This window comes from Opisthocomus hoazin, chromosome 4 (genome assembly GCF_030867145.1).
Source record: "Opisthocomus hoazin isolate bOpiHoa1 chromosome 4, bOpiHoa1.hap1, whole genome shotgun sequence".
NCBI classification, from domain to species: domain Eukaryota; kingdom Metazoa; phylum Chordata; class Aves; order Opisthocomiformes; family Opisthocomidae; genus Opisthocomus; species Opisthocomus hoazin.
The window spans coordinates 71,737,507-71,762,892 of NC_134417.1; the positions used below are offsets into that span (position 1 = coordinate 71,737,507).

A 25,386-nucleotide genomic window follows, 5' to 3' on the forward strand; every position below is an offset into this window, starting at 1 on the left:
GTTTTCTTTAGAAGGCAGATGATGTTCAGGTCTGTATAAATTTTATTCAGAGTTTTAGCTGGAAAAAAAAGATAGAAAATATGTTTAGTAATATGATTTCAGCATTTAGATATTTTATTTGAAAGAGATTATGTTCTAGAACTTATTGGGAAATTTTGAAGATTCAGACACAGCTGAGATTTCTATTGGAGGAGATGCATTTTGCTTCAGAACACTTTCTGAATTATTTGTGTTGTATGTGATTTATGACTATGTGTGTGTGGTTGAAGCACCATTTCTGACGCAGGAGTTATGAAGCCGCAAATTGTTGGTCATCGAAAGGTGTGTTGTAGGGAAGTACAACTAATACTTACCTTTTTTGTTTTCCTAGGCATGTACTACTTTAGATATAATATATATTAGAGACTGAATGTTGGGCAAGATGGAATTCGTCTGGCGTGGTATGATTAGTGTTCTGAGTACAGAAGAAGTATAAAGGGAGAAGCCTAGTGATCCCACACTCTATGCCTTGCAAAATGGCTGGAAAATGTGATATATTAGTTTTCTGTGTCTTGCTTTTGTTTAAGGAATTAAATAAATAATGGAAGTTTTTTTAGAAGGTATACTTAAGTTGTGCAGAATCGTTGTTATTATTGTTATTCAATGAAGCCATAGTTCTAAGTATTCCTTTCCTCTGAAATCATGGCGCTTATCACTTTGTGTGTCTGTCTTTATGGAATTAATTGTAAGAAAATAATTTTAAATAACTTCTAAAAAAAATAAAGGTGAAAATTGAAGACCTGTAGTGGGGGAAAAAAAAAAAGGGAAATAAAGCAGTCGTAAAATTTAAAAGCTACTAGTTACAATCAGAGGCAACATAAGACTTGATAGTCTTGTGCTGGTTAAAGTTACTACATTAATATGTAGGCTTCGCATGTGCTAGGGAAACAACGCCTCAGATTTGAGCAATGCAGCTTTATGGGAGAGAGCTGTTTCACAAAACGTCAGACAAAGCTCCATCATAGAATGCTTTGGGTTGGAAGGGACCTTTAGAGGTCATCTAGCCCAACCCCCCTGCAGTGAACAGGGACATCTTCAACTAGACCAGTTGCTCAGAGCCCCGTCCAACCTTGCCTTGAATGTTTCCAGGGATGGGGCATCTACCACCTCCCTGGGCAACCTGTTCCAGTGTTTCACCACCCTTATGGTAAAATATTTCTGTCTTATATCCAGTTTAAATCTACCCTCTTTGAGTTTAAAACCATTACTCCTTGTCCTGTCACAACAGGCCTTGCTAAAAAGATTTTTCTCTTCTTTCCTATAAGCCGCCTTTAAGTACTGAAAGGCCTCAATAAAGTCTCCCTGGAGCCTTCTCTTCTCCAGGCTGAACAACCCCAACTCTCTCAACCTTTCGTCATAGGAGAGGTGTTCCAGCCCTTGGATCATCTTTGTGGCCCTTCTCTGGGCCTGCTCCAACAGCTCTGTGTCCTTCCTGTGCTGGACGCAGGACTCCAGGTGAGGTCTCACCAGAGCAGAGCAGAGAGGCAGAATCACCTCCCCTGATCTGCTGGCCATGCTGCTTTTGAAGCAGCCCAGGATACGGTTGGTCTTCTGGGCTACGAGCACACATTGTCGGCTCATGTCCAGCTTTTCATCCACCTGTACCCCCAAGTCCTTCTTGGCAGGGCTGTTCTCAATCTCTTCATCCCCGAATCTGTATTGATAGCGGAGGTTGCCCCAACCCAGGTGTAGGACCTTGCACTTGGCCCTGTTGAACCTCGTGAGGTTAGTATTAATTAATATTGCTATAGCAGAATTTTTTTTGGTCAGAGATGGAAGCTGAAGAACATTTCTAGTTGAAGTTATCTTCTGTCTTCTGTGCTAGTGTATCCTAAGAGTTTAAATACAAATGTCTGTTTTCCCCTCTCTGTCAGAGTGCATTTTGGTACTAAGATAGAGTCTGTCAGTGACATGCCAGCTGTACCTGAAGGCTGGTAGGGTGCCAGCTGCTAGTCAGGGTAAGCAAATACTGAAGGCATATAAAGTTTTTTTGGTTGTGAGTGTGTGCCTTGCATTAGAAGAGAGAGCATTCGTGTGTTTTAGTGTAAGTAATTTAGCTGAAGTAGCTTTAAGTCATAATTTAGTCTATAGAACACTGGTGCAACATAGGAATTTTGTCAAAGCATCTTTATTGCTCCTGTTCTCAGAGTGGTGAAAGGTGGTAGTCACTCTCTAATGCTCTGACAGAGATAGTGGCCTTTTTCGTGGACAGTCAATGTCAGACAGTGTACTGCTAATGTTCACACTATGCCATTAACTTTTAACTGCCCTTGTTTGAGACAGGATTTTAACTAAATCTCGAGGCAAATTTTTTGCAAAAAAAAATGTCTTACAATTAATTTTGTTATCCAAGAGCATTAATGGATGCTTGTTACTACAGAAGACAGAAAGTACACAGTGAAACTGGGTTTCAGACTGAAATTTAGTAAGAAACTATCTAGTGCTTGTTGGTGGAGGAAATATCCTGACTAACAAGGGGGAAGGTGTTGTGAGCAAGTGGCAGTTTTTATACAGGACTGTGTTCAACTTTCAAGAAGGAATGTAGTCATGATAGAAAACTTGTAATTGTGCTTGTGGATAAATTTGCAAAATATTGTTACAGAGAATTAAAATGAAGGTTGTAGTTGGTGTGGTTGATGTGGATCAGGGATTTCATCAATCACTATCTTATTTTTTTGTTTTAGCCAAACTGTTTAAATTAGCATGTAAGACACTTTGTTGTTATTTTTAAACCTTAAACATGCATTATTTTACTTTCCGGTTTGTAAAAGACATAACCGATTGCCATGCGATTTCTTTCTGATGACATTGTGAGGAAAGAAGGATCAGTTGTTGCCAAAAGTACAGATGACTGTTTGGTGTGTAGAATAATGGAAAAGGTCAGAGTCTCAGTTCCACTGGGTTTCTCAGCTCAGACTGCTGAAGGATGTGTGACCTGAAGTATGGCATTGGGCACGAGTGAGCGGCATGGGTTTGTGAGGCTGCAGGTGAGCCCTGAGCCTGGCGGGACCTCACAGCTCTGGAGGACACCATGCAGACACACTTTGACTGGAGCTGGTCCAGTTCCAGCAGAACTGGCAATGAACTGAAATGTGGAGTCCTGGAACTAAACTGCCTCCATGCGGGCTGTTTTATGTGTCTCTGGGCTGTGCTTATCAGCTGTGTTCAGCTTTGGGAGTGTCATGTAGGCACACCTTCAGCTCAGGTACAACTCCGCTTAGGCTCTGTGTTTCAGAAAAGCAGTTAGGATGCCTCAGACTCGAGGCTGGCGTTGGACACGGTGCAGCTGCTGTGTTCATGGGCTGTGGCTGCAGAAGACTGTCTTGGCCTGTGATGGCTCTATGCAAGGCATTCAGTTCAGGTGTCTTAAACATGTATGGCACAAGTATTCTGCCTATGGATGACTGACAGCTGGCTGTATTAAAATGGTAAACAACAAGCAGGAAAAGTGTAATGCTATTGGTTTTTCCTAGCCTTTTTTTTCCCCTCCCTCTATCTCATTTGCTTGTGTTTATAAGGTATCCCCAACTAAATAACTGAAATTCTGGAGTACTCATAGAATCATAGAATGGTTTGGGTTGGAAGGGACCTTAAAGATCATCTGGTTCCAACCCCTCTGCCATGAGCAGGGACATCTTCCACTAGACCAGGTTGCTCAGAGCTCCATCCAGCCTAGCCTTGAACACTTCCAGGGAGGAGGCATCCACAGCTTCTCTGGGCAACCTGTTCCAGTGTTTCACCACCCTCATGGTGAGGAATTTATTCCTAATACCTAATCTAAATCTGCCCTCTTTTAGTTTACAGCCATTCCCTCTTGTCCTATCACTATACACCCTTGTGAGAAGTCCCTCTCCATCCTTCCTGTAGGCCCCCTTCAGGTACTGGAAGGCTGCTATAAGGTCACCCCGGAGCCTTCTCTTCTCCAGGTTGAACAGCCCCAACTCCCTCAGGCTGTCCTTGTAGGAGAGGTGTTCCAGCCCTCTGATCATCTTTGTGGCCCTCCTCTGGACCCGCTGCAACAGCTCCATGTCCTCCTTCTGTTGGGGGCTCCAGAGCTATAACGAAACAATGTTAATTGATATAAGCAGGGTGCAGTCTCATTGCTGTGTTCTCATGTTTTGGCATTTTTATTTGGCATGCTGAGTGGATTCTGCCATTACGGTGTTCCTCTCAATCTTTGCTTCACAGTTGACATGTTTCCTTTACGAACAAGATTTAAAAATCAAGACTTTCTCTGATTGTTAGTTATACTAGTCCTAAGCATGATTTGAAACAATGGTAGACTGAAAGAAAAATACAGTGCTTTTTTGATCATCTAGTGTATTTTAGTGCCAGATGTTAGCATGGTACCTGCTCAGAATTTTTCATAGTTTTGTGATTATGACCATTTTTTTATAATCAAGTAAGTTTTCCAATTCAGTTTAGAGAGAAGAGGCAGTGCTGTTTTACTTTATCTGAGAGAATATATAGAATTGTAACTAACTTCCATTTAGGATTTCCCTGTACTGCTTTGCTGTTTTCTGTGCCTCAGGCAGTACAACTGATGTGATATCATTCTAGTTGTATATGGTGGTGTTTAATTTTTCCTCAGAAATGCTTTGAGAGCACGTAATCATAGAGCTTTGCTTTTCGACATTTTTGTTCTGAATTAAGAAACTAATTAGCTGCAACCTGGCTTCAGTTTGTAGGACAGAGAAACTCATTCATAAAAACAAGCTGTCAACTTTGGGATGAATAATTCCTAGTAACTGTTGGAGATTAGGTGTTTTGCTTTGTCTTTTGCTTCTCTGAATTCTTGCAGGTGCTAATATGGATAATGAATCTTTCCTGGCAGAGAAGTTTTTACAGGAAATCTTTGTTTCCTTTCGTAAAACTAAGTAGACATTCGCTGAGGGATGGTACTCACTGCTGAGGCATATTTTGTGTCTTGTAGATAAAGAGGTGAATATTAGATGAAGCAGGGATAGGAAATAAAGTTTGTGTACCATTCTGTGCCCATTCTCCTTCTGTTTGGTGAATAATGGAAACTGCTTGTGCATTCCCTTGTGCTCTCCAGCCCTGATCTGATCTATCAGTGTGTGGATAGTCTTCCATTCAGCTGCAGTGTAAGGCTCAGTTTCCTTTAACACTTCTGTTTATTGTTATCCTCTGTGTACCTAAGCTCTCCTGGGGGAGAAATAGGGAGGGAGTCTCTATTCTCTTTTCTTGAAGTGGAATCTATTTCTTCTTCAGCTGCCCTCTCTATTTCTTTACTCTTCGACACAGACGCTTCATGTCCCGTTCAAAAGATTTGGAAGAAAGAGTCCCAATGGCTTCTATTAGATTAGCTTTTGTTTGGCAGTCTCTATAGCTGAAAAGAGACAGTGAAATACATCATCTAAAGCGGAGATGAGAGTGGGAAGATAAAGTGTAGTGATTATTAATGAATGGTTGGATCCTTCTTGTTGAGTTGTAATACATAGAAAGGAAATGCAAGACACAGCAGTTTGGTGTCTGAGGAAGTGGTAAATGCGGTTGTATCTGACTCTGCAATCAGGGGACTGAAGCTTTAGGTATTCATATTCTATTAAACTTTATAGTTACAAATGGAAAAAAAAAAAATCTGTTGGTACCTATACTACATTTGTTGTATTCTGGGTATATCTTCATTATGTGGGAAAACAACTCCAAAATACATACTTGCTTACGAGTTTAAATTCATGGCCACAAGTGAACATTTGAAAACTAAAAAGAATTAGGTATAACAGTTTTAATATATGAATTTATTAAATATTGGGATTTGTCGTGCATTTAGCAGTATACAAACAGGTAATATTGCAACACCTTTGTTGACAATTTTGTTAAATTATATTTTTTTTTAATTTGTATTTTGATATACTTTATTCATCAGAGAAAGCAACCAGTGAGATGAACACTGCAGAGGACTGGGGCCTCATCTTAGACATCTGTGATAAAGTTGGACAGTCACGCACAGGGTAAGTGACTTTAGAAATTTCCTCCCCAAACTTTTTAAATTTTGTTATTTCAGTCTCATACTCAGATACGAGGAATGAAATTTTTCTTATCTTGTATAGGCTTTTGCAACAGTTCAATTTAACTTAGATTTATTACAAGTAAAAAGAAATTCTATGGATTTTCCACTCAGATGTTTTGCCATTCTTCCTTTGGAGATAATGGCTCATCTGTTAAAATTAGGACTTGCGTGCAGCAGCTTTTCACCAGTGTAAGAGAATAAATAAACTGATGTGTTTTAGCAGTGTCACTCTAAACCCAGGAGACTTCATGAGGGATTTTTCTTACAGAATCATAATCTAGGTTGGAAGTGACCAGCCCCCCAGCTCGAAACAGGTCCAGTTAGATCAGGTTGCTCAGGACGGTGTTGAGTCTTGAATACCTCCAAGGTCAGAATTTCCACAACCTCTATGGGCAGCATGTTTCAGTATTTTAGTATTTAACTACCCTCATAGTAAGTAAGTAAGTAAATAAATAACCCTGCAATCTGATTACACTTTCCCCTGTTCCAGTTTGCCTGTTGCTTCTTGTCCTATGGCTGTGCAGCTCTGAGAGAGAGTCTGGCTGTGTCTGCTGTTGTAGTCTCTGATTAATTAGTTGTAGGAAGCAGTGAGATCCCCTTTTAGTCCACTCTTCTCAAAACTGAAAGCAGTTCTCTGTCTTTCCTTGTATGTGACTCGCCTCTGACCATCCTGGCAGCCCTCCACTGGACTTGGTGCAGCACATCAATATCTTTCTTTCGCTGGGAAGCCCCAAACTGGACAAAGTACTCCATGCGCAATCATACAAGTGCGGAACGGAGGGGAAGGATTGCTTCCCTGTTCCCGCTGGCTACGCTGACCACTTGTTTGACCCAGGATGCGGCTGGTTGTCTTTGCTGCCAGGCTGCACTGCTACCACCTGTCACCCAACAGGACCTGCAGATCCTTTGATGCAAAGCTGCTCTTTAGGTGGTCAGCTTCTGGCCTTTGCTGGTGCAGACCATCCGAAATGCGACACCTTGCCCTTGCGCTTACTGAACTTGGTGAGGTTCCAGTCTGTCCATTGCTCGAGTCTGTCCAGGACCCTCTGAATAGTAGGCCCGCCCTCCAGTATATGGATTGCTCCCCTCCAATTTGCTGTTGTCAGCAAAGTTGCTGAGAGTGCACTGCCTCCCATCATTCAGGCTGTTAGTGAAGACACTTAGCAGTGTTAGTCCCAGCAGAGATCCCTGAGGGACCCCACCAGTTACTGCCCACTAGCTGGAATTTGTACCAGCCAGTTTTCCACCCACCTTATCATCCTTTTACCCAGCCCATATTTCACCACTTGGGTGATAAAGAGACGGCATGAGCTTCAACTGTTTGTTGATACTTTGCTAAAACCAAGGTATAAAGCACCTGCTGCCCTTCCCTTGTCCTCACCACCAGACCACCAGTGTCTTTGTCACAGAAAGCAATGAGGCTCTGTGTTTCTTCTGCTTGTTTGAGAAGCTATTCTCTGACCTTGGGGCTTAAACTCACCTTAATATGGACAGCTAATGCTTCCATTGTTGGTTCTTTACTGAGCTCTCTCAGGCTTTGTGCATGCGTTAAAGTATAATTGGAGTTAGCAAATAAAAAGTACAGTTTAAAGATATTATTTCAGTGTTTCTATGGTGTTTTTACTTAGTGTAGTTTTAGGCTTTGGAAGTGTTTTAAGTACATCTTTTCCAAGCATTCCCTGTAACAATTCAGGTAAGGAATAGCCTCAAAAAGAGAGTTATGCCGTTGCTGCTGCTTAGTGAAAGGCTTCTCTGTGAATGACTTGAATTGCCTTGTAAGACTGTGGCAAACAGTATGAGGTGCCAGACAGCAAATTCCCACCTGAGACTTTTGTTCCAAAGGACAGGTTTGCAGATAACCTTATTCCCTGGGATGAGAAATGGTTTCTAGAGGAGTGCTTATAAATAGCGTGGCATATTGAGTCTTCTGTGCTGTTGTGTGTAACTGTAGGTGACAGCTAGCAAGTTGTTAATAATGTTTCATATTAGTCTGTATGTGTAAAACTGCATTTCTGCTCCTTGTGCATGTTGATGCTGAGCCTGTAACAATATTATTGGAGGCTTCACTATTCTGTTTAATCACTGAAAGCATTTCCATAGACAAGCTTTTGTCTTACAGCAACCTAGACTGAACAGTGCTCAAATGTATGTAGCTGCAAGACACAACTGCTTGGAAGTATAGACAGAGCTAGCGATCTTCTGGTAATGTGCAGCTAAATTTCTCTGGGACAGCTGGAATTTCTGTTACGATTTGTGGGGGTTTTTTGTTTATTTTTGGTGTGACTGTGATTGTGACTTTAACCTTTGTAACACTTACCCTGCTTGCAATATGCTGCCAGCTGACTCGTTGCTTAAATTCAGATTCTGTTAAAACTTGCTGATAGAGGGTTCTTTGTTTTGATGGATTATGTCATGCCATAGCAAGGTAAAGTGAGAGAAAGTTCCACATTAAGAAGCTGAAATCAGATATGGTACACTTTTAAATTCTTCTGCAGTTTAAGTTCCTGTGGCAAGGATACTATTCTTCTTAACTGGGATCTGCTTTAATCTTTTAACCAATTCTGGTCCAACACAAGCTGTCTGTTACTGTTCTGGACAGAAGTTTAGATTACAAAATCTCTGCTTTATGGGTTTTCTGTGTACCAGTCTGTAAGCTGTATTGCATGCCTGCAGCATTTTAGATGTGCATCGTCTTACACCTGAAGCCACAGAAGACTAGAAGGACTATTCTGCATAAAGTGGCACTTTTAGTCCCACAGTGTTACATGGCAAATTGTCTCATTTAGGTCTGCCAACAACTTATTTGCATCCGGAGTAGTTGTTGGAGACCTGTTACGCTTCAAAGGTGCTACATTTTTCTCTTAAGATAAATCAGTTATAGTTCAGTAACAGGATTGCTACTGTTAATTTTTGCGTTGCAATACCTTTGTTGCAGAGAATCGCCAATAGCTAAAAATTTTCTTTCTCCCCTTAATCCAACCAACTAAAACAGGTTTTAGCAAGTTAGAATTCCACTGAATCTCTCTTTGACTATTTTTCTCTATTTTTTGTGAATTTCAAAATCTAATTTATGAGAGTTGCTAGCCAGTTCCTAAGTCTAGTTCTGTTTGCATTTGACTTTGAGATGGCTGTACCATTTGTGTTCACTTAATGAGACATACCAGTCTTTGTCTGAAACTACCACAACTTCATTTTTTCTCCAGAAAAGTTACTTAATAAAAACGGTGTCTGAAAATAAATGAAGTTAGTGACTGGGAGAAGACACCAATGGTTGAGAAAATAGAAGTATTCATTGAAGCACTCTGTTGGGGGTGGGGGTGGGTATTGAAAAAATGTCATTGAGAAATTCTTTGTCTATATTGCTTCTTGCCTAACTTTGTCCTGTGGATTAATCACTGCCTCGGTGAGTCAGTATTCTGGTTAGCTAATTCTTCTTTGGTTGTTTTTGTGCCTGTTCATACAAGAGAGAAGAGCAGAATAGTTTACTTGATAGTTTTCCAAACTAACTTCTATTTTTTCTCTCCCCTCAAGTTACCCAATCTCAGTAGCGTTTTACATAGTTGTATGTAACCATAGCAGGCTGACCAGGAAGCTCTTTGACTAGCTTGTTTCTAAAGGAGCAAGGAGGAAAACTGTGTCACCTGTGTAGTGTTGAGCCTCACAGTCAGTTACCTTAGACTGTAAATGAACAGTAAATTCCTGAACATATATGAAAGGTTTTGTGCAAAGTAATATTTTAGATTCCAATTGCTGTTAAGTGTGTCTTTGTTAAATAAAATATAATCAAATACATAATTTTTTAATCTTGTAAACTAAAACTGAAACTTATAGTGAATGTTTTTTTGAATATAGTAGTATATAGTAACATAGCTTCTATTGTGTCTTGCCCTATTTTCCCCCTACTGATTTGTTAGTCCCACTCACTGTGCTGCGTCTGAAATTTTGGTTGTAGAATCATTGGAGCAGAACTGCAGATCGATATTTGTACAGCATGGTCTGTAGAGATGCCTAATAACTAGAATTCTGTTCTGGCAGGGTGCTTGCCTTCCCTCTGATTTCTGCGTAGTGCTTCGCATAATTTACAAACTAAATTCGTGAATTAATTTGAAGTGAAAACAAGGATTGCAGTTCTGTCTAGAATAGGGATTTGTAGTCTGTGTCACTAAATATTGGTAAGTCTGGAACTTTTTTGTGTAGATGTAATCAAGATTTTTTAAAAAAATTGAGTATGTTAGAACATTAACACTCGATTGTTTCTGTTAAATATATGAGCAAATAGATTTTTTAAGATGTTTTTATGAATTACTGAGAGATTTCTAGGATTGTTTTTTAACTTTTTGAAGTTGTATTTGACACGTGAAAAGTCATTTGGTTTTGTGGCTTTCTTGTTACTTTATTACATTTTAATAATACTTTGGATTCCTTAATAAAAAAAATCTTAGGCTAATGGTCCTGTTCCTGAACTGCTGAGCACTTGATCCTACATCCTACCTTTATAAATACTGGCTTAACAATTGATGGATGTGCACTTTTTTGTGCCTGAGCTCATATCACGTTGATAGTCCTACTCATAAATTAATGGTTAAAAAAAGCAGTTATTTCTGAAAATTTTAGCATATATTCTCTCTAAATTAAAGTGAATGTGTGAGAAGTCTTGGATAATTAATAGGTAACAGGCCATGCCTGCTTTATATCCTTCATTTGTAATAATTAGTTATATGAAGGTATACAGTGAGTGATATGTAGTCTTGCTATGTGACAGCATTTTCTTTAATTAGTGCTACTTAGTATGAAGTGGACATTTCTGTAAAATGTGGACACTGCCAAAGATAGTATAGCCAAGCAGTGGTGTAACTTATACCCAAGTTTCATGTTAGTTCTTGGATATCGGTTCAATAGAAAAATAATTTTGCTTCAAAAAAAAGTTACTCTGAATACTCCAAAAATGCATAAAAGCTCTTAGTTAAAATTTACTTCCTCTGTTCCTCTTTCCCTACTCACCCTCTTTCTGGATTATCTTTTCAAGGCTATTCAACAGATAATGCTTGTACGCCCATGGTAATTCCTACGCCAGCCTCCCTCAGCCTTCCACCACCTTTAAAGACAGAACAAAATAACAGAAAGTCACACAGATTTTAATATGCTAAACTGTGTCTGAAGCTCCCATTTAAATTCTTTCTTAAATTTCCTTTTTACATTATTTTTGTCTACCACAGTATAGGTAAGACTTCAATTCTGTGTTTAATTGTTTTGAAACTTTGATGTAGAATGTCTAACACTTTTTTTAGCACTTGTTGGCTCATTGCATATCTTCTTTATAAATGTTATTCTGTAGATTAACAGAGACTCTGAGGAACGCAGTGGTAATTTAAAAAAAAACATAGCAAAAGGGCATTAGTAATCAGGATGTAAGCAAATGTTCTTAGATATGGATGTGAAATACAGAGGAGTAGGTGCATGGACTACAGAGAATTACAGTTCTCTAGTTGTAAGGGATTTTATGCATTTCTGGAGTATTTACAGTAATTCTCACTAACTACAGAAGGTAATGTAACTTAGTGAGAGGTTTTGATAACTAAAACAGCTAGCATTCCTACAGATAGAAATGGCTACAACCATTAATGGTGCTAATGTATTTTTTTTTTAATGTTGCACTTATAAGCTACTAAATAATTTACTGATGATGCTCGGGAGAGCTTGCTGTCTGTTAATGTTGTCATGCATTGTCATGTGTGCAATAGGAAATGTTCATTCCATTAATTTTTTTTAAATCTGTTCTTCTCTTTTTTAGGCCTAAGGACTGTCTCCGTTCTATTATGAAGAGGGTAAACCATAAAGATCCCCATGTTGCTATGCAAGCATTAACAGTAGGTTCTTTTTAATGTAGTGCTTTTCATTCCCGAAAAGTTATATTGCAAAAAAATGTTTTCTGACTTTTAATCTTTCTTTCTTTAGCTTCTAGGAGCATGTGTGTCAAACTGTGGTAAAATCTTTCATTTGGAAGTCTGTTCAAGAGATTTTGCCAGTGAAGTAAGCAATGTGTTGAATAAGGTAATGTATTGCACAGATTTGTACAATTCAGAGAAAAACTAAATCAGACAGAGAATTGGGGTAATCTGAAAATGGAATGGAATCTGCTTTTGGAAGACTGGAGATTTGGTGATGGGGAGAAGGATATAAGATTACTGGGAAAACTCTGGCTGTGGGAAAGAACTTCTGTTCAGGGGAGGTTCAAACATTCAAGACCAGGTTGGACAGGGCTCTGAGCAACCTGATCTAGTTAGTAGTGTCCCTGCTTCTGTTCAGGGGAGGTTCAAACATTCAAGACCAGGTTGGACAGGGCTCTGAGCAACCTGATCTAGTTAGTAGTGTCCCTGCTCGCTGCGGGGGGGTTAGACTAGAGGGCCTCTAGGGGTCCCATCCAACCCAAAACTTTCTATGATTCTATGAGGTGGTGTGGTATGTGTAAATTTATAAATATACAAATTGATCTTCACATTAAAGAACAGCAATGAAACACTAAATACAGATGTGGTGAAATAGAGATAATACATGGCTTTTATATAACCTTGTTTTATGCTGTTTTGGGCCTAGTATGTATTGTACTAGTACAAACACAGTGCTGGTGTACCGTTCTCCCTTTTTTTCTCCTGTAGTGATACGCTTGACTTCAAAATAAAGTGTCCATATAGTTTATATTGACAGTAACCTGAAATTATTTGAAATTAAGGAATTAAGAACAAATTCCTACATGATTTAACTAGTTTTTACCATGCTTGCAGGGTCATCCAAAAGTTTGTGAAAAGCTGAAAGCTCTTATGGTGGAATGGACTGATGAATTCAAGAACGACCCGCAGCTTAGTTTAATATCTGCTATGATAAAAAATCTTAAAGAGCAAGGAGTTACTTTCCCAGCTATTGGTTCACAGGTATATTAAATTTTGTGGTTGTTCTTAAAGGGTATCACAAATTCTTTTTATCTTCAGTTCTGTATTTTACAGTTTATAGTCTTGAATTCTGTAATGTGTTTGCCAAACAAAATGAAATATCTCGTTTTAATAAAATATTCCTCTCTGATTTACTTCAGATTTTTATGTTGCAGATGAATACAAATCAAAACAGTGAACTTAATGCATTGTCAGCTTTTTGTTGAATTCATTTTTACATCTTCTGCTTTTGTTTAGGCTGCTGAACAGGCAAAAGCAAGTCCAGCTCTAGTTGCCAAAGATCCTGGTGCAGTGGCAAACAAAAAGGAAGAGGAGGATTTAGCTAAAGGTGAGTGCATTTACTTGCTGACCAGATGCATATATTGGTAAATATCAAAGCAGGAGCAAATGTTTTGTTTCATTCCTCTATGTGAATAATATATTTATGGATTGTGGTTATGATTTCTGTTCCTTTCTCTTTGTACCGTTCCTGGAGGGTTAGATATTAAAACTACTCTGGGAGTAGAAAATATGGAAAATTCCTTTTTTTTTAAATTTTTTTTTTCCCTTGCCAAACTGAAACAACACAGTAAAAAATCTGCAAAATGTCATGTTAAGGACATGCTCCACTATGGAAACGTTTGATACAAGTTCTGCACTTGTGTTTTCCCTCTTCCCGGGGCAAGTGAAACACATTCATTTGCAGTTTGAGCATTTGATGGAAGGAGTAAAGTAAGGATTATAGTATATAAGTTGGATTCAGTATTTTGGGTGTAACTTGGTATTACTTTAAACTTTTATTCCTTTGAATACTGCTTCTGCAGTATACTTTAAGGCTTGGATTCCTGTAAGCGCGAGTGGCTGTTAAATGTCTCACTGCAGTCCCAGTAAACAAAACTAGGACAGTTTCTTTTGATTTACTGTTGTACTGAAGTGTATTTAAATATCATTTAATGATCCTATAGGAGACATGTGAAGAGTTGTTACTAGAGTGGTTTTATCTTTACGGTCTAGATAATGTTTTTTGAGGTTGAACTTCAGCAATGTAAAGACATCAAATGCTAGCCCTTATATATAGCATGGCTTTGGGCTTAAAGTTGTAACACTGAGTGAAGTTTTTGCACGAGTAGTTGGTGAATGTTTGCAGTTTCTCATCTTTGACAGAAAATTTTTTTGTTTAGCTATTAGCTCATATAACATTGATTTATTTAAGTCACCGTTAGCCCATCTGTATATGTTAGTAATGTTTTTTTCAACAGTTGACTCACCAAAGTCTACCTTTAAAGGGATTCGGGTGCCAAAGGTTCAGATTCTGTGTGGGTTCTCTAATGTTTGTTCTCTTGTTTTTTGTGTCCTGCTCTGTCCCTTTTTAAACACAATCATTTTTTTTCACAAACTTGGAGTTTTATATGAATGAAACCTTTCTGGTCAGTCAAGTTTAATTGAAAATGATCAAGAAATGTGAAATTATTCAAGGAATGATAGGGAGAGAACAGGAATGGATGGAATTTTGCTTGTCTAAGCAAAAATCTTTTTCTTAATTATGAATTAAGGAGGTGTTTATTTACTGTGAGAGTGACTGAGTGCACTGGAAGAGGTTGCACAGGGAGGTTGTGGAGTCTCCATCCCTGGAGATATTCAGAAGCTGTCTAGACATAGTCCTGGGCGGCCAGCTCTAGGTGGCCCTGCTTGAGCAGGGGATTGAACAAGATGACCTCTAGAGGTGTCTTCCAACCTCAGCCAGTCTGCACGGTTCTCTGATTCTGTGAACTCAGACTGCAGACTCGGGATCTAACAGAGAAACAATGTGTACCTGAACAGCTGTATCTTTTTAATGTTTCAAGTGATCTGGAAAAGTTGAACATTATGTATATGCTAGTAAGAATGTAAATACATCAGTTCAAAATAACAACAATAATATAATACTAAAAAAAGGATGACTTCACTGAGTTATCCCATTTGTGCTTAAGTGCTATTTATTAATCCTCTCCATGTTGAAAGCCTCAGTAAATTTATGGGCAGCATTATGCTTTCTAGTTATAAAACATCTTTTTTGTTTTACCATTATTTTTAAGTGAAAGGCAGAAGTTGATTATGATGCAACAGGAATGGAATTATCCTAAAAGTTTTGAGAGTTAAATGTTCATATAATTCAACAACTTTTATGGGGAATTTTCATGTGAGTAACTGTTCTTTTGTAGCTATTGAACTGTCACTAAAAGAACAAAGGCAACAGCAAACAACACTTTCCAGTCTGTATCCGAGCGCATCAAGCCTTTTAACAAATCACAAACATGAGGGCCGAAAGGTTCGTGCAATCTATGATTTTGAGGCTGCTGAAGACAACGAATTAACTTTTAAAGCTGGAGAACTTATAACTATCCTTGATGACAGGTAATTTATGTCCAGTGCCTACTAGAAGTGTATTAGACTGTAAAAATCAGTTGAGAATAATTATATCGTCTATGTGGAAGCATACATTGGAATACAATTGCAATAAAATATATTTACATATTAAATACTTTATTTAGTTATCGCCTAGATTTTTTGCATTTGAATGTAATTGCAAATGCATATTGTAAATGCCTTGTACAGTGCTGTTCTTAGAAAAACTCCATGTGAGTAGGAGTTTTTTAATGTATGGGGGTTTTAATTATTTTTTTTTCTCTCTAGTGATCCAAATTGGTGGAAAGGTGAAACTCATCAGGGTATAGGATTGTTTCCATCTAATTTTGTGACAGCTGATCTTTCTGCGGAGCCAGAAATGAGTAAGTAACACTACATTTATATATATATTAAGCCTTGCCACAGAACAACGGATATTTCTGTAGTGATGTACTTTCCCTGTTTCCTTTTCCTTATGATAGGATTCAGTTCCAAGTTAATGTGATACTTGAAGTAAAACTGAGGAGCCCTCGCTGTGCTCTCAGAAATAAGTCACATCTTTGTGTCAGACCAAGGTTGCCCAAACTGGCTGAAAAATATGATGTTGTCTGCTGTTGACATTGTCAGTAGCTTTCGTGAGACGCATTTAACAACTCCATTGACAATCTAGATAAATGTAGGCAACAGCATTTTTTTCCAAATTGCCTTTTTGCCTGGTTGCAATGGTACATATCTAATCAAGGAAAAACTGAAGGCCCCTGGCCAGATGAGTCAGAGACAGATTACCACTGTTCAAACAATTCAAGAAACCTAAGGGCTGTAGGTATGTATGTGTGCATAATGGAAGGATTTTTTTTTTCCTGTGTACTGGCTATCTTCTTCTATCTATTGATATCATCTAACCTAGTCTAAATATTTATTAAAATATTAAAGGTTTTAAGATGCTAGAACTGATTTCTGTAAATCTGATAAGTTTGCAAGATGAATCTCCTGTGAGCTCAATATGAGCGTGCCAAAGGTATGAGCAGGTCAGCAGAATTACATGCTGTAGGAGTCATCTGTTCTGTGTTAAGACTAACTGATAAGAGTAGTGTGATAAGAGTAGTATTTGGCCGCTTTTTTTGTTGTGGCTTCCATTGCAGAGGGGTGAGATGCTTTTGCAGGTACTGTTTGATGAAGAAGGAATAGCAAAATCTGGGAACTTTGAGTTCTATACTTTGCTATAGAGAAAAGAAGGCTCCAGTTTGTCATAGATTATTTCACCAGTTTTCTCTTACACCTGACTCGTTAGCCCTGTTTCTTCCAATCACTCCCTCTTAGTCTGTTTTCCTGATGACTTATTAATAAGTATGCTACGTGCAGGGAGACTATGGTAAAGACATTTGCTTGCTAAAACATGCTTCTATTGACCATGTGTGAACTGATGTCTTTTTTATCCGATTTACAGATTTGTTTATGAAAATTGTTTCAGTCTATGGAGATGTTTTTGGCCTTCAAAAGTCAAGAAAATACAATTTTTTTAATTTTCACAGTAGATGTTTCAAATTTAAAGAACTTGGGTAACATGTTAGCTGTATAACATTTAAGTCATGTTTTGTTTATTTTTATTTTATAAAATAAAATCTGTCTGTTTATGTTACAGTGAAAGCTGAGAAGAAAACAGTGCAGTTCAGTGATGAAGTTCAAGTGGAGACAATAGAACCTGAGCCTGAACCAGTTTATATTGATGAAGTAAGCGTGACGCAAGTACTGATTTTCAACTGCTGGTACATTTAAATATGTGATGTTTAACCTTTTCATCCTGTACCTCAAAAACAATTTGAAAGATCAGGAGGACATAATCAAAAGAGAATGGGAAGGGACAGTTGATTTAATTAAAAAAAAAAAAAAGTATCTGCCATATTCTAATTTGCTGGTGTGTCTTGAAGTTCTTAGGGATTTCTGAAACTGCATTTGGAAACTACATTCCATTTAGGGCCTAATTCAGGATTGTACAGCTGTTCACCTCCAGACTAGAAGCTTGGTTGGAGTGAAGCCTTTGCTTTCAAATTTTGCCTTAAATACTTCAGGATACCTCAGAGATGCCCATCTTGAATGCTGGCTTAGATTTATTTCCCGTATAATCACTACAGTCTTCCCCCAGTCTGAAAGATCTCTTTCCTTCTTGGAAAACTGAGCTTTTTGTTACTCTGTAAGTAATATTTAGTGAGATTCGCACAATCTCACCTCAGTGGTTCTGCAGGGTTCCCCGGAAGTCTTAGCCCAGGATGTTTTTCCCTGCTTTTTTTTTTCTCCCCGTCTTTTTTTCTTTTTTTTTTTTTTTTTTCCACCCTTCTTTCTCTCCCAGGGGGCTTAGGACTGTTCTCAGAATGTTTTGCTTTCTCTCTTGTGACCTTCCGTTTCTTCCTTAACTAGGATTCTGCCATTTTTTTTTTTTTTTTTTTTAAATGAAAAATCAGTTACAGCCTTCTAAAGTCCTAGGAGAGTCCTAGGTCACTCCTACCTCAAATACTCTTCCTCCCAAGAGGTATAAGTAAGTTTATAACTTGCTGAAATAGCTTATCTCAGGCCTGCCTTGAGGTGCCTTCCAGCTCCTGTCTTCTGTTATTCCATGTTAGTTTATATTTTGGTGTCTTGTTTTGTTTTTAAAATTATCGTAGTATAGTTTATAAGGAAGTAGTTCATTTGGCGGCTTCTTGCCTTTTCTGGGGTTAAGAAGGAAAAAATACAGTTTAGTTTCCAGTTTCACACGATCTATATAACTCTGGCCTGTTAAAGGCTATTTCATAGAATCATAGGATGGTAAGGATTGGAAGGGACCTTAAAGATCATCTGGTTCCAACCTCCCTGCCATGAGCAGGGACATCTGGCCTTGAACACTGCCAGGGACCGGGCATCCACAGCTTCTCTGTTCAACCTGTTCCAGTGTTTCACCACCCTCATGGTGAAGAATTTCTTCCTAATATCTAACCTAAATCTGCCCTCTTTTAGTTTACAGCCATTCCCCCTTGTCCTATCACTACACATACTTGTGAAAAATCCCTTTCCAGCTATAAAGTGATTTTTAATTATTTTCATATAATGTTTAGTTAAGCAATGTAGTTGACTCCAAGACATAGTTTTCAAAGAGTTTATTCCTGTTAATTTTCCACTCTTTTGTATTTTTATAAGTGTTGCACTGAAACTGGTTAATCAATGATAATTTATTATGAAGTCAACCGTGTGACCCCTCCAAACATCATACTAAAAAAACCCATTTATATATATTGGTAATGACACTGCTTTTGTGTTTATAGGCCTCATGCACTTACAAAATGCAGGATAGTTTTTCAGTGAATTTAGTTTTAAGTACCAATTTCTTTTTAAAGTAGTCTCTCAATGTATTCCGTCAAAACATTTACACTAATCCCACTAGGTGGTAGTGTTGCATACGTAATAAGTAGAATGGAAAACCAGAAACTGCTCAGAAAAAACTGTTAGAAATACTTTTAGGAGTAAAAGAGTATAAAGGAGTATTCTGCACATTCCACTTGTTACTACTGGGAATTTTTATCATTTCGCTTTTCCTTCTTCAAACACCTTCATTCCTGTGAAGTAGTGTGTATAATTTGTATTTTCTTAAAGTTAGTCTAGATGATTTCGAAGTCCCAAGAGATCCAAATGGCAGTTGTAAATAGCTGCTTTCATTTACTATCCTGAAAGTGTTAATTCTCCCCCCCGCATATGTCCTAATTACGCAATTTGTGTTGTAGGATAAAATGGATCAGCTCTTGCAGATGTTACAAAGTGCGGATCCATCTGATGAACAGCCAGACCTCCCAGAATTGCTTCATCTTGAGGGTAAGAAAATGTCTTGGGTTGATTTGTTGCTGTTTTCCTCTCTAGTAATTACCTATTTCAAGACAAATTGAAACTAAGCTGAAACTACTTCAGCTTCGTGTGCAAAACACAGGCATGCCTGAGAAAAGTGCCTGAGCCGTAATTATCTTCGCACTTCCTGTTTCCCACATCTGAGACTGAAATGCAAAATACTACCTTAAAACAACTTAAACTTAAAACACACCCCTCTCTCAAGGTAACTATATTCCCTATTTTTTTTCTTTTCAAGACCCAAGAATACTTAATTCAATCTTATTCATCTTTTTTTTTCATCCATGGAGTAGCACAGCATGAGCTGCAAAAGGAGCATAAGGAAGAGTCCGTGAGAGGAAGCAGAAATATTACTTAGGCTTACAGTAGACCTGCAGGTGTCCCACATGCTTTTCACTTGCATGGGTTTTTCTGTAGGACTTTAATATTAGCAAATATTGAATATGAATAGAAATATGAAGCACCTCAAGGGAAAAAAGGAGTGCTCTGCTATGAAGGTGACGAGGCCGACGGCTCAGATGAAATGCCTTTATACAAACGCACGCAGCATGGGAAACAAACAGGAGGAGCTGGAAGCAATCGTCCTGCTGGAAAGCTATGATCTGATTGCCATCACGGAAACTTGGTGGGATGAATCCCACGACTGGAATGTAGCTCTTGATGGCTACAGGCTGTTCAGAAGGGACAGGCGAGGAAGGAGGGGTGGGGGCATTGCCCTTTACATCAAGAAAACATTACAGAGTGAAGAGCTGTCCCTGAAGAATAGCCACGAGCAGGTCGAAAGCTTATGGGTAAGAATCGGAGAGAGAGGCAACAAAGGGAACCTAGTGGTTGGTGTCTACTACAGGCCGCCAGATCAAGAGGAGCTGAGAGACGAAGCGTTCTTCCTCCAACTCCAGGAGGCCTCACGCTCACAGGCTCTCGTCCTACTGGGGGACTTCAACCACCCCGACATCTGCTGGAAAAGCAACACGGCAAGCTGTAGGCAATCCAGCAGGTTCCTGGAATGCATTGAGGACAACTTCTTAAGCCAGGTAATAAGCACCCCTACCCGAGGGGATGCGATACTAGACCTGGTGGTCACCAATGCGAGTGAGCTTGTTGGGGATGTCAAGATCGGAGGTAGCCTGGGCTGCAGTGACCACGCGCTGGTGGAACTAACGCTACGGAGGGAAATGGGAATAATGAAGAGCATAGTCAGGACCCTAAATTTTAGGAGGGCAAACTTCCAGCTCTTCAAGGAGATAGTCAGAAGGACTCCCTGGGAAACGGTCCTCAGGAACAGAGGAACAGAGCAGAGCTGGCAGGTCTTTAAGGATGTATTCCAGAGAGCGCAAGAGCTCTTGATCCCCAAGTGTAAGAAGTCGGGCAGAGAAGGGAAGAGACCGGCATGGCTGAGACAAGAGATGCTGGTCAAACTAAGGAAGAAGAGGGAACTGCACAGGCAGCGGAAGCAGGGACTGGCTTCCTGGGAAGAGTATAGGGAAGCTGCCTGGTTGTGTAGGGATGGGGTCAGGAAGGCCAAGGCACAGCTGGAGCTGAACTTGGCAAGGGATGCAAAAAATAACAAGAAGGGCTTCTACAGGTATGTCAGCCGGAAAAAGAAGGTCAAAGAAAGCGTACCCCCGCTCATGAGCGAGACCGGCGAACTGGCAACAGCAGATGAGGAGAAAGCTGAGGTACTCAACAACTTTTTTGCCTCAGTCTTCACTGGCAACCTCTCTCCTCACCCCTCCCGAGTCGATGGATGGCATGAAGGAGACCAGTAGGGTAAAATCCCTCCAGCTGTAAGTGAAGATCAGGTTCGGGACCTCCTGCAGAACCTAAATGTACAGAAGTCCATAGGACCTAATGAGATGCATCCCAGAGTCCTGAGGGAACTGGCTGATGTAGTTGCCAAGCCACTCTCCATGATATTTGAAAAGTCATGGCAGTCAGGGGAAGTCCCTAGTGACTGGAAAAAGGGAAACATTGTGCGCCTTTTCAAAAAGGGTAGAAAGGAAGACCCTGGGAATTACCGACCTGTCAGCCTCACCTCTGTGCCTGGGAAGATCATGGAACAGATCCTCCTAGAAGATATGCTAAGGCACATGGAGGCCATGGAGGTGATTCGAGACAGCCAGCATGGCTTCACCAAGAGCAAGTCCTGCCTGACCAACCTAGTGGCTTTCTATGATGGTGTAACAACAAGAGTGGACAAGGGAAAACCTATGGCTGTCATCTATCTGGATTTTTGTAAAGCCTTTGACACGGTCCCCCACAACATCCTTCTCTCTAAATTGGAGAGCCATGGATTTGATGGGTGGACCGTTCGGTGGATAAGGAATAGGTTGGATGGTCGCAGCCAAAGGGTGGTGGTCAACGGCTCGATGTCCAGATGGAGACCAGTGACGAGTGGAGTCCCTCAGGGGTCCGTACTGGGACCGGTGCTGTTCAATATATTTATCAATGACATGGACAGCTACATCGAGTGTACCCTCAGCAAGTTTGCAGATGACACCAAGCTGAGTGGTACGGTTGATACACCAGAAGGACGGGATGCCATCCAGAGGGACCTGGACAAGCTGGAGAGGTGGGCCTGTGTGAACCTCATGAGGTTCAACACGGCCAAGTGCAAGGTCCTACACCTGGGTCGGGGTAATCCCCGCTATCAATACAGGCTGGGGGATGAAAGGATCGAGAGCAGCTCTGCTGAGAGGGACTTGGGGGTACTGATAGACGAAAGGCTGGACATGAGCCGGCAATGTGCGCTGGCAGCCCAGAGGGCCAACCGTGTCCTGGGCTGCATCAGGAGAAGGGTGGCCAGCAGGTCGAGGGAGGTGATTCTGCCCCTCTACTCTGCTCTGGTGAGACCTCACCTGGAGTACTGCGTTCAGCTCTGGAGCCCTCAGCACAAGAAGGACATGGAACTGTTGGAGCGGGTCCAAAGGAGGGCTACAAAAATGATCCGAGGGCTGGAGCACCTCTCCTATGAGGACAGGCTGAGAGAGTTGGGTTTGTTCAGCCCGGAGAAGAGAAGGCTGCGGGGAGACCTGATTGCAGCATTTCAGTACTTAAAGGGAGCCTATAGGAAAGATGGGGACAATCTTTTTAGTAGAGACAGCAGTGACAGGACAAGGGGTAATGGTTTTAAACTAAAACAGGGTAGGTTTAGGCTGGATATAAGGAAGAAATTCTTTACAATGAGGGTGATGAAACACTGGAACGGGTTGCCCAGAGAGGTAGTGGAGGCCCCATCCCTGGAAACATTCAAGAACAGGTTCGACAGGGCTCTGAGCAACCTGATCTAGTTAGTGATGTCCCTGCTCACTGCAGAGGGGTTGGACTAGATGACCTCTAGGGGTCCCTTCCAACCCAAAACTTTCTATGATTCTATGATAAATACCATATAGAGTGCTACAAATCAGACTAGTCCTTTAGACTCAAATTATTCAGACTACCTCTTCAAAGAGGCATTATATAGACCATTCTACCTGGGTTGATAGATGCAGCAAAAATTTTGGAAGGGTGCTTTGGAGAAGGAAGTAAAGAAACTTGCTCGGTATGAGACAGAACATTGGCTTAAACTGATGATTCAGATAGGACCAGACTTTGTTAAGAAAATGGCAGATTCCAGATCTCTGTAGAAGTTAATCAGGAAAAAGTACCTAAGCTGTAAGCTTTTGGATATCTCCCATGTTTCCACACCCATATGGTTCATCATACCTATAAATGAATCCTGTTTTGGGAACTGCACATCAGTGACGTGTCTGCACGTATTCTACTAAAGCTAAAGGAGAGTAAAAAGAAACATGAATGTTTTTATTCGTTCAAGTAGCAAATATAGTTACAGAGGCTGCTATCTAAGAAGCAGATTGTCTATATCTGGTCCAGGACAGAGGCAAAGAAATTAAAGGTATGCTTGCACATATCTCCAGATACGGCTTACTTTAGGATGTCCTTTCAAAATGCATTGTGAGATCATTAGAACAATGCTGAAGTTTATATTAAGCCGTGGGACTAGTCCTAGAATCTGAAAGCTGTAGTGTAGTCAGATGATCCCTCACCAGCTACCTACAAGAGCGCTTGCCAAACATATGGCTGTGTATTATTCTACAGCGCCGTATTCAAGACTGTACTTGCTGTACACTCAGGTAGGTCTTGGGTAGCTACTATTTTTGGCATAGTTTCTGGGAATCTTGTTGTAGATATGTGTTGGATCTTGGGTTCCTGCCAGTGGTGGCAGGTGCTGATCAACATTTGACGAAAACCCACTTCATTTTCGTCTACCATTCAGATGTCCAGTCACAATTTTTTTTAAATTGGGAGCTCAGCCCAGCACTTTCAGAAGCCTGGGGTTTGTGGTTGGCAGCAGTGCGGTCATCGTGTTAGCATGCAGACATCTAAGCAGTCATTGTCATGCTTTTTACCACACTTTGTGTTGTAGATAATCATAGAATCATAGGCTGGAAAAGACCTCTAAGATCATCAAGTCCAACCAGCCACCCAATACCACCATTCCTACTAAACCATATCCTGAAGTGCCACATCTACACGTTTTTTGAACACCTCCAGGGATGGTGACAAAACCACCTCCCTGGGCAGCCTGTTCCAATGCCTGACCACTCTTTCAGTAAAGAATTTTTTCCTAATATCTAATCTAAACCTCCCCTGATGCAACTTGAGGCCATTGCCTCTTGTTCTGTCGCTAGATAGTTGGGAGAAGAGACCAACACCTGCCTCACTACAACCTCCTTTCAGACAGTTGTAGAGAGCAATAAGGCCCCCCTCAGCCTCTCCTCTTCCCCAGACTAAAGGAGACTTATAGGCAGACTAATAGGCAGAACTTACACCAGGTTTTACATCTTTTTCCGGCATTTCTGCCAATGTGTTGCTGTTCCCAGGTTCAAAGAAGCAGGTGGGTGCCTCTCATACAACTCCTCTTTCACCTGGAGTTGCCTTCAAGGAACACATCAATGATGCCCTTTCACCCATCGTGGCCCAGAGGCTTTCAGGACCTTCTGTGTCTGTAACTGGGGAAAAATGGGAGTGAAGACAAGTGTTCCAGAGCTGCTTATAATGCATTTAGGTCATCTTTGATGCCTGAATTTTTTTTTTTTTACCCGTGTTTCAGTTTGAACGTTGAGTGGCTCTTGGGATTAAACACATCTCTTGATGAGTAAATAATTCATTGCTTGGATAAGTGGGCACATTTTGCATTCTGGAGGAGGGTTAGACTGTAGTCTCCCTTTTCAGCTTCCTTGTCTGTTTATTTTACATTTGACAAACTCAAATTTTTTAGAAACTACTTTCTGACTTGCAGTATGGAAATCTTTTTATTATTCTGATATATTTTAATATCCTTCTATTCTAGCAATGTGCCACCAGATGGGACCTCTCATAGATGAAAAGTTGGAAGATATAGACAGGTAAAAAAGTACATGTGTTTTAAATCAAATTAAGATTCATTCTTAGAAGGACCGTTGTTATTACTTAATGATATCTTAAACATTTCTGTGAATACTGGCAAAGAAAATAGGTGTGTTTATTAATAGCTTCTCATCTGAGGGGAGGTCTGAAGGGTTTTTTTCCTAGTCACATAATATTTTATAGTATTGTACCGTTTGACATTATGGCACTTGTCAGGCATCACTTCACAGGCACTAAGAGTATGTTGCTTATCACACATCATGAAAGTTTGCCTGTATTGTCTGTTCTGTACTGAAGTGATCTAAATTGTAGAGTAAGCTGTAAAATATATTTTCTAGGAAACATTCAGAACTTTCAGAGCTCAATGTTAAAGCAATGGAGGCTCTTTCTTTGTATAATAAATTGATGAATGAAGACCCAATGTATTCTATGTATGCAAAACTACAAAACCAACAGTATTATATGCAGTCATCTGGGGTTTCTGGCTCTCAGGTATGTATGTAATCTTTAATAGTCATTGGCATAATCAAGTACATAATAAGCTATGGTTGATTTCATATAAATTATTAGTGATAAACAGTTTTTCACATGAGCTAATTTTTTTACAAAACTTGCTCAAATATTTTTTTACAGTGTACTTCTCTACATTACTAAAAGAAATGTATACTGGTATATAAAATGTGGCAGAGCATGTTGATTGCAAGTAATAATTTATTTCCTATT

General features: G+C 39.9%; 1 protein-coding gene across 4 annotated transcripts in view; it reads left to right on the forward strand.

The window, feature by feature from the left end:
- STAM (signal transducing adaptor molecule) overlaps window positions 1-25,386 on the forward strand; it is a 42,642-nt gene that overhangs the window by 8,062 nt on the left and 9,194 nt on the right. For 2 of the 4 annotated variants that reach the window (XM_075419458.1, XM_075419459.1), the window contains exons 2-12: window positions 5,930-6,014; window positions 11,865-11,940; window positions 12,029-12,124; window positions 12,856-13,002; window positions 13,258-13,348; window positions 15,201-15,393; window positions 15,673-15,767; window positions 17,027-17,115; window positions 19,137-19,224; window positions 24,608-24,662; window positions 25,002-25,155. In XM_075419458.1, coding sequence (XP_075275573.1) covers window positions 5,930-6,014; window positions 11,865-11,940; window positions 12,029-12,124; window positions 12,856-13,002; window positions 13,258-13,348; window positions 15,201-15,393; window positions 15,673-15,767; window positions 17,027-17,115; window positions 19,137-19,224; window positions 24,608-24,662; window positions 25,002-25,155 — 1,169 coding nt within the window. Of the gene's footprint in view, window positions 1-5,929; window positions 6,015-8,256; window positions 8,276-11,864; window positions 11,941-12,028; window positions 12,125-12,855; window positions 13,003-13,257; window positions 13,349-15,200; window positions 15,394-15,672; window positions 15,768-17,026; window positions 17,116-19,136; window positions 19,225-24,607; window positions 24,663-25,001; window positions 25,156-25,386 lie in introns of those variants that run through there. The other 2 variants (XM_075419460.1, XM_075419461.1) reach the window with 2 other exon arrangements.